Below are 9,563 nucleotides of genomic sequence, written 5' to 3'. Positions count from 1 at the left end.
AGGAGGCGGATCATCTGGAAGAGGGAGTCGAAGAGCCGAGCGACATAGAGGAAGGCGGACTGGACCTGAACGTGCCTTTCAAACCCATAAGCGCCTACGTGACGGACAGACAGGAGATGCTGGAGCAGTGCTTCAGAGTTCTCGGCGAAAACAAACTGAGAAAGATGCTGCCGGACGAGTTAAAGGTACTTTCTGTTAAACATTTAATTTTGTTTGTGCATTTATATTAGAAATAACAACTTTCAATATACCCACGGTCACTGTACATCCCTTTAAGGAATTTAAAGGGCTTGTATTCTTAATTTTTCCTTATTTTACTGAGGTCTTTGAGGTTCGAGGTCTTCTGAGGTCTGAGTTTGTGTTTTATGTAGCAAAAACGGCTGGGGTTCATTTTTACATGATCATTTGCTAATTACTTTTACATTTTAATTGACATTACTTGATATTTTAGAATTAAATAGGCTGTCAGTAAGGGGGAAATATATACAGCTGTAAGTGTGCTTTTAAGACTGATATATGTAAATGACTTTCTCTGTTCTGGTTGGCAAAGCGAAAGAACCGCTGTCTGCTGAATAGGGGAATATATGGAAATGCACCGGCTATTTGTGACATCACAAAAGCAGTGAATTCGAAACAGGCTGGTTTTCAGCTTAGTTTCTATATATGGCCTGTATGGACAGAAGTTTACAACAGGTGTTGTCACAAAGCAGCTTTACAGAACAATCAGTATTACAGAAAGAAAGAAAAGATTTCAAGTTCGAGAAAAGAGTGCAAGTTCACAGAAGAGTGAACAATATGTTAATATAGGATACTTAATAAAAAAACCTAATACAATGTATATATTAACAAAAAAATATTCCTATATAAAAGCATATGTATATACTACATCAAATTTCTATTTCAAAAATACGGAGATAATTTGGTTCTTTACAAAATCTTTACATTTCTGGACCCTTTAAAGAGTTTAAAGGACATACAGCTAAATATTAAAGTATCAAAAGTAGTAATAATTTTAAAGGAGTGACAAGATATAGGACACTAAAAAAGGCAATGCACAATAATGTAAAGAGTGTACACAGTGCCTGTTTAGATGAAGTGACGAAGCACGAAAGAAAAAGCAAGCAAGAAAAGAGCAAAGATTTCAACAGCTTTTTAAACAAGGTGGAGGTTTAAGCACAGAGATTTAGAGCAGTAGTGTCTAATCTATTAGAGTCTAATCTAGGGTTGCCTTATTCCCTTATTCTTATATGGCTGATTCCCAGTCACTGAGCTGTTGTAATTCCTTTCTGCAGGAGTGTTCGTTTGCAGAGATAAAGACGCTGTGCTGGGATCAACTGAAGGAGCTGTCCGAAAGCAACCTGCTCCAGATACTGGAAGGTACAATTAACTAATGCGAAATCCTTTACTATAAGGAATCTCACACATTTTCCACAGTCCGCAAACAACGGGCCTTTCATTATTTATGATATTAAATGCAGTTGTTTAAACGCTCACATACAATCCGCACCATCAACATTAGTTACCTTTATTAGTAATTTGTGCAACAGTGCAGATACCGTCATTTTTCTTCAGCTAGATTTTGTTCAAAATATCATGAGAATATCGAATCATGAACCCAGTTTCGAGAATCAGACTGTGGGCCGGTATGCATTTTTTATTATATAAATTTCTTCCATATGTTGCAAGTAGTTAAACAGAAAAGATACATTTGATGAAAAAGGGTAACTCAGCGCTGCGAGGCCAATATAGCTCACAAGTAATGGAAGCGTCCAGCCCGCCAGTTATCATCATGACTAAATCACTCACTCATCTCGAGCCATGTTGTTAAGTGATCTCTAACAGACTGAAGTAAACGCAAGGCTGCATTAGCTTCACTGTTGTTTTGTTCACTTTTGAAGGTGAAGAGTTGACGGCTAACTCGGAAGCTGAGGAGAATGAAGCTAAAAGGAACTCGGTGGACAGTCAGTAAGTCCAAGCATCTCTCTCTCCGTCCATCCATCCATCTATGGCACAGAATTCATCCCTCAAAGGCCTTTAACATTCCCAGTTCTCTTTGGCATCGACAAATCCTGAATATATCCAGCACACAGAAGCACATTTACGGTCATGCTAGCGTGTTTAAGTTTTGCCAGACTTTAATTTTGTGGCGTGTTTTTCTCTGACTGTTTCTAAAGTTGTGGTTCATTGTGGCTGCTAGGCAGGACAATAATGTGGATTCCACCTCCTCTATGAAAGAGACGGCTGAAGCAGAGGACAAACAAGGTAAGAATAACCCACACTGCAAAAATAAACATTCAAAAAGTGGAATTAATACCTTTTTTAATGTTATTTACTGTGTTATTTGTCATGAAATGTTCTGTAGCACAGCACTGCATCTTTCTGACTCATCAGTTTGACAGAGTTCATGGTTTTCTGTCATGTTTTGTTTTCCTCCATCAATAATTTCTCACTACAGTACCCAGCATGATCTAAGAATATATATATATATATATATATATATATATATATATATATATATATATATATATATATGAATATATAAAAGAAAATAAGTCATACAGCAAAAGGGAATCCCCCCACTGATGTGGAGGCTAATATAGACACAATATTCGATTTAAACAGTGATGGTTGGCTATCTGGCTCCTGCATTAGCCAGCCAGCAGGACAAAACATTTCAAACGGCCTGCATAGACATTTTCCAATTTTTTAAAACCAGAAAATGTCACTTTGGAGACTACAGCATAATATTGTTTGCGCATACTAATGTCCGTACTGATCACTGATGAAGCAAAACAGCAACCTTTTCAGTCAAAAGGGTGCGGTTGCAGTCAGTCACCAATTCAGTACAGCTTATATGAACTAAGATTGTAAGCATGAATCTGTGCTTCTTGGTTTGCTAGTGCCCTTTTTTAAATTACAGATGAAACATCAGTTTTAGATGAATCGGATACATTTACATCATAAAACAGTGGTTAGTGAGTATTGTCCCTGTTAGATAAATATAAAGTAAAAGACTTACACAGTACAATTCTACATTCTTTGAAAGTCACACTTGGCCTTATGTTCACTACATGTCTGTGTAAATCCGTACATCAACTAAAAAGATATTTACTGATCTACAGTTATTGACCAGGAGCCACCCGTAGTGAAATTGCAGAGGAGAATTACATATTTTGCTAGATTTGACACACTTACATAGAACACATAAAATGTAGTGCACAGTTTCTGTTTATTTGCTGAACTTAATAAAATGAAATAAATATAATTTTTCCACAGGCCAGAATTGCTTTGTGTCCCCCCAGTATGTTCAATTATTAGTTATTGTGTATTATTGTGTATTGTGCTGAAATGTCTGTGTATCTATCATAAAACAATGCGTTTTAGTGTAAAGTAGTCTGATTTCTGCCTTCTGTGCATGCAGGGGGCTCTGGAGAGGAGAGTGACGTTCTGAGCATCAACGCAGATATGGACGACAGTGACATTGAGGGCCACAGGGATGACAAACCTGCAGAAGAGGAAGCTCCCGCTACCATAGCGATGACCCCTTCGGCCTCTGCTCCCCCTGAAGAACCAGAATCCCTTCCGGCTGAGCCGAAACTAGAGCTTCAACGTGACATCGACAAGAGTGTCAGTGAAATCCTGTCCCTGACCACGTCTCCTTCCAGCAAGGAGGAGCTAGAGCTGCCAGTTGCCGTGGAAACTACTCCAGCCTCACTTCCTCTTCCTCCAGCCCAGGTGACAGTGCCCTCAGCACAGCAGCTGGCCCTGCTGGAGCTGGAGATGAGAGCCAGAGCCATTAAAGCACTAATGAAGGCCAATGACCTCAAGAAATAAGCTAGCGATTGATGTATATGTGCTTCGCCCACAAATGCGCACTTTCATAGCTACTGTTGCTAAACTGGACAAGCTTTACAGAGTGCAAGGAGAAATCCCATTTAACCTGATGAGCAACTGTAGAACAGACTCAGTTTATATCACAGTACCTACATTTAGTGATACAAACCGAGTGAGTTCTACAGTTTCTCATTAGGTTGAATGAATAACTCACTCTAAATGTAGATACTGTGATATAAACTGAGTCTGTTCTACAGTTTCTCATTAGGTTGAATGAATAACTCACTCTAAATGTAGATACTGTGATATAAACTGAGTCTGTTCTACAGTTTCTCATTAGGTGGAATGAATAACTCACTCTAAATGTAGGTATTGTGATATAAACTGAGTCTGTTCTACAGTTTCTCATTAGGTTGAATGAATAACTCACTCTAAATGTAGATACTGTGATATAAACTGAGTCTGTTCTACAGTTTCTCATTAGGTTGAATGAATAACTCACTCTAAATGTAGATACTGTGATATAAACTGAGTGTGTTCTACAGTTTCTCATTAGGTTGAATGAATAACTCACTCTAAATGTAGATACTGTGATATAAACTGAGTGTGTTCTACAGTTTCTCATTAGGTTGAATGAATAACTCACTCTAAATGTAGATACTGTGATATAAACTGAGTCTGTTCTACAGTTTCTCATTAGGTTGAATGAATAACTCACTCTAAATGTAGATACTGTGATATAAACTGAGTCTGTACAGTTTCTCATTAGGTTGAATGAATAACTCACTCTAAATGTAGATACTGTGATATAAACTGAGTCTGTTCTACAGTTTCTCATTAGGTTGAATGAATAACTCACTCTAAATGTAGATACTGTGATATAAACTGAGTCTGTTCTACAGTTTCTCATTAGGCTGAATGAATAACTCACTCTAAATGTAGATACTGTGATATAAACTGAGTCTGTTCTACAGTTTCTCATTAGGTTGAATGGGATTTTTACCAAAGTTCTGTAAAACTTGTTGAAACAATTGCTAATAAAGAACACATTTGTAGGCGGTGCACAGATTTTGGCTGCAAGCGATGTGAGGAACGTCTAAGGCCATATTGGCTTCGTAATGTACAGTTATGTTGGGGGAACATACACAGCCATATTGGCTTTTCTTGTTTTGTTGAGGGAAATTTCACAAAGCGGGATTTCTCAGTGTAGCTGGATAATATAAGCTCATAGTGAAGAATGTCAGATACTGATATCTCTTACCTCTACAGGCCCAACTTTGGGCTTAAAGGTGGATTTCCAACCTAACCTTGATCTGCTGCTTCTGTAGCATGGGATTGTCTACCATGGAGACAAATTCTTTGTTTGAGTGCAGGGAAACTATTGTAGGTAATAGGCCATTTGTTTTATAGATTGGGTTGAGAAATGCAGAGTAATCTTTCAGGTTATCTGGCAAACTAAGAAATCCCACTTTATGAAATCCCCCCCTGGTTAGTGTTCCCTGTTTTGGTTTTGTTTTTAATTACCTGAAAGTATGAAGAAAAAATATAATGTACTATGGAGGCTTTACATTAAACAATGACCTTGATAGCATCAGAGCTGCTGATATGGGGAGAATCTTTCAGAACCTTTTGTCTGTATTATTTCTACTTCAATAAACGCACACTCTGTCTACATGTATATAGAGTGTATGTATATATACTTTTATATCAGAATGTTTGTTTTATTCATATATAAATAGTATTGTTATTTTTATTAAACATCACATATTAGAGGGAATTCATCACTAACACTGGAAGCTAGAAAATTATTTCAGTTCATATGACGCCAAGTACCAAGACACATAGATATTAACTTCATAAGAGGTGCAAACTAGAGGGTACAGTGTAACTCTGTTGGGTAAACTGGTAGTAGGTAACCAGACAGTCTAAATAAAAGGTTCTAGCTAATAAGCTGGTAAAAGACCAGACAATATAAAAGTATCATAATTAGATACTTATTTGGAGTAATAAGGTGGAATTTACAAATATGCACTAAATGTAATATCACTGAAGGAATCTATACCAGGATCTGTAAACAGCAGGTAGTAATGTAGGATTTAAGGGAAGTGAAAGTTTTACATAGTTTGTATCCATTTGTTACCATGAAACTAAAGTGAATCTGGGCTTGAAATTTACCACCACATCAATCAAAATAATTACCTAGTACTTTGGAGTAAATAGGAGTTTGTGCCTCGCACAATAGTAGTAATAGGTAATATTATATAGGCATGTAATGTGATTGGTTAAAGCTAAAATACAGATAATCAAGATCATTATTTTCTGTGGTATGTAGGATAAATTTGTCTTTTACAAAAAAGTAAAGTTGCCTATAATCATCTCAGTGCAAATATAATAGTCAAGTCTGGTAAAAAGACTCTATAATGAACAATTAATACAATACAATAGTAATATTAATAGTAATACAACTTCCAAACATACTTGCATACAATGCAGTTACTGCTGTATTTCTATTTGAAACAGCTGAAACAAACAGTGTACATCCTTTAGCTGCCACAAGAGGGCGCAGATGCACTGCCACACCACAGAGCCATTCAGCTGTCCTTTCTTCAGTTCAAGAGCCAAATATCACTCATGGTGAACAGCAGCATAAAGCCAAAGACATATGCAAATGAATTGAATTTAAAAAGAATGAAGATCAGTCCTCTGTCATCTTTCAAAACGTTTTTGCCAGTAAAAAGTCATAAAAACACACCTCTCGAAGAACACGAAGAAGAGTCAGGACTCAAAAGAACTCGCTAAGAGCACAAGAAAGAACCATTGACAAGAACAAAGACTTGTAACAGCTCCCAAAGAACATGAGGAAGAACTACTGAAACGAACCAACGCTCAGAAGGAAAAACTCCATCCAGAAGGAAGAACCTCTAAGATGAATCAAGACTCAAATGGAAAAGCTCCAAAAGAGCATGAGGATGAACTAGTAAAAGGAACCATGATTCAAAAAGAACAACTCAAAGCATGAGGAAGAACCACTGAGAGCAACAGAGCCTCAAAGGGAATCAATCAAAGGGAGGAAGAACCTCTGAGAGGAACTCAGACTTGAAAAACTCTCTTATAAGAACCACTGAGAGGAACCAAGAGTCAAACAGGGAAACGTGAAGAAGAACCAATGTGAGAAGCCAAAAGAGCAAGAAGACCCCATCCACCTCTGGACCACACTGGAAAGAGCAGTTAAGGCAAAAAGAACAAATTTACATGGAGGAATAAACAGGATAGTAGTATCTTAGATATTTTTATAGCCAGGATAGCAAGTTAATCATCTTCAAATATATCTTTGTTGCCAGAAAAGAAAGCTATAAAATCACAATACTAAGTAAATGTATTAGCTTTGTACATTGGTTTTAGATTTTAGTAGCCAAAAGAGAAAACCTTTCAATGTAATGTAACCAAGATAGTAAGCCAGTAATATTCTGTTGTATCTTGTAACCAGGCTAGCAAGCTAACAAAACCAAAAATTCTGTAGCTAGAAGAACAAGTTAAAAAGCTATAATGTATATTTGTATTCAAAATACAAAGTTAAACATAAGCTACATAAGTTGATTAGTTAGCTGGTTTGTTTTTGGATTTTATTCGCTAGGAATAGCAAGCTAATTAACTTCTAATGTGATGCTGTAGCCAGAACAGCAAGCTAATAATCTTCTAATGTAATTACTGTAGGTAGCCAGAATACCAGGCTAATAATCTTTTATTATTAAGTTGTAGCCAGAATAGCAAACTAATAATCTTCTGTTGTAGCGTTGTGGCCAGAATAGCAAGCAATAGCAAGGTGCCGTTGATCAATTAGACCAACTTGAGGCACCTGGAAGCCAATGTTTGTCACACCTTTGTAGGGGGGTGACCGGTACGGTACTTAGTCTTCAGAAAAGAAAAGAAATAAAACTGCCCCAAAACTAAAAAGAAAAAATAAAAGAGGGCAGAGAAAAGAAATTACCTCAAAAAACAAAAAGAGAGTAATTGCCCCCAAATTGCTCACAACAACAAAAAAAAAAAAAAAACGGCCCACAATCCAAGCCACACCAAAGGTGTTTGCTGGAGCAAAACACGTGAAGTAAAGTATGCCAACCATCATAATTACGGTGGCAGTGTCTTTGTGTTTTCGTTTTTTTTATTTCCCCTTTCAACTAAGCTTTTGTTTGAGCACGCCGTCCGTGGTGTACCCTTTGTTTGTCATTTGTGCCTCATTAGTGGCGACGGCAACTGCATATTCCGAGGCCCTTATATCCCATTACCTTTTTGCTTGTGTTGGGTTTCAGTTCTGCACTTGGGTCTGCCTCCCCACCGTCCCGTAACACTATTGTAGCGCTGTAACCGGAATAGCAGGTTAGTAATCTTCTACTGTAACGTTGTAGCCGGAATAGCAGGCTAGTCATCTTCTACTGTAACGTTCTAACCGGAATAGCAGGCCAGTCATCTTCTATTGTAACGCTGTAACCGGAATAGCAGGCTAGTCATCTTCTATTGTAACATTGTAACCAGAATAGCAGGTTAGTAATCTTCTACTGTAACGTTGTAGCCGGAATAGCAGGCTAGTCATCTTCTATTGTAACGTTCTAACCGGAAGAGCAGGCCAGTCATCTTCTATTGTAACGCTGTAACCGGAATTGCAGGCTAGTCATCTTCTATTGTAACATTGTAACCAGAATAGCAGGTTAGTAATCTTCTACTGTAACGTTGTAGCCGGAATAGCAAGCTAGTCATCTTCTATTGTAACGTTCCAACCGGAATAGCAGGCCAGTCATCTTCTATTGTAACGCTGTAACCGGAATAGCAGGCTAGTCATCTTCTATTGTAACAGTGTAACCAGAATAGCAGGTTAGTAATCTTCTACTGTAACGTTGTAGCCGGAATAGCAGGCTAGTCATCTTCTATTGTAACGTTCCAACCGGAATAGCAGGCTAGTAATCTTCTATTGTAACGCTGTAGTTGGAATAGCAGGCTAGTAATCTTTTATTGTAACGCTGTAACTGGAATAGCAGGCCAGTAATCTTCTATTGTAATGCTGTATTAATCTTCTATTGTAACATTGTACAATAGTCATCTTCTATTGTAACGCTGTAACTGGAATAGCAGGCCAGTAATCTTCTATTGTAATGCTGTATTAATCTTCTATTGTAACATTGTACAATAGTCATCTTCTATTGTAATGCTGTAACTGGAATAGCAGGCTAGTAATTTTCTATTGTAAGGCTGTAATCAGAATAGAAGGCTAGTAATCTTCTATTGTAACGCTGTAGCCAGAATAGAAGACTAGTCATCTTCTATTGTAACGTTGTAACCAGAATAGCAGGCTAGTAATCTTCTATTTTAATGCTGTAACTGGAATAGCAGGCCAGTAATCTTCTATTGTATTGCTGTATTAATCTTCTATTGTAACATTGTAGCCAAAATAGTAGGCTAGTAATCTTCTATTATAACACTGTAGCCGGAATAGCAGGCTAGTATTCTTCCATTGTAACACTGTAGCCAGAAGAGCAGGCTAGTAATCTTCTATTGTAACGCTGTAACTGGAATAGCAGGCTAGTAATTCTTGCTGCTGCTGCCGCTGCATAATCATAGACTAATCAAATTAACCACATCCCCACCTGTTTATCCTGCTTTGTACTATAATATTATAATACTTTTTACTAATACTGTTTGCTATCTGGTGTTGACCAGAGGAGGACGGGTTCCCC

General features: G+C 37.5%; 1 protein-coding gene and 1 long non-coding RNA gene across 3 annotated transcripts in view; one reads left to right on the top strand and one right to left on the bottom strand.

Moving 5' to 3' along the window:
* Positions 1-4,057, top strand: part of LOC108427438 (caspase activity and apoptosis inhibitor 1) — a 5,280-nt gene extending 1,223 nt beyond the window's left edge. Inside the window, exons 2-6 of one of the 2 annotated variants that reach the window (XM_037532621.1) lie at positions 1-185; positions 1,293-1,377; positions 1,899-1,965; positions 2,198-2,262; positions 3,422-4,057. The exon at positions 1-185 is cut by the window's left edge and continues 10 nt beyond it. In XM_037532621.1, the coding sequence (XP_037388518.1) occupies positions 1-185; positions 1,293-1,377; positions 1,899-1,965; positions 2,198-2,262; positions 3,422-3,834 (815 nt within the window). In that variant the 3' untranslated portion in view covers positions 3,835-4,057. The remainder of the gene's footprint in view (positions 186-1,292; positions 1,378-1,898; positions 1,966-2,197; positions 2,263-3,421) is intronic. The other variant, XM_017697559.2, reaches the window with a different exon arrangement.
* Positions 1-9,563, bottom strand: part of LOC108427437 — a 66,591-nt gene that overhangs the window by 8,635 nt on the left and 48,393 nt on the right. The gene's annotated exons all lie outside the window — the stretch shown is intronic.

Source organism: Pygocentrus nattereri, chromosome 22 (assembly GCF_015220715.1).
Source record: "Pygocentrus nattereri isolate fPygNat1 chromosome 22, fPygNat1.pri, whole genome shotgun sequence".
Taxonomy (NCBI): Eukaryota; Metazoa; Chordata; class Actinopteri; order Characiformes; family Serrasalmidae; genus Pygocentrus; species Pygocentrus nattereri.
This window is presented reverse-complemented; position numbering and strand designations above follow the sequence as displayed.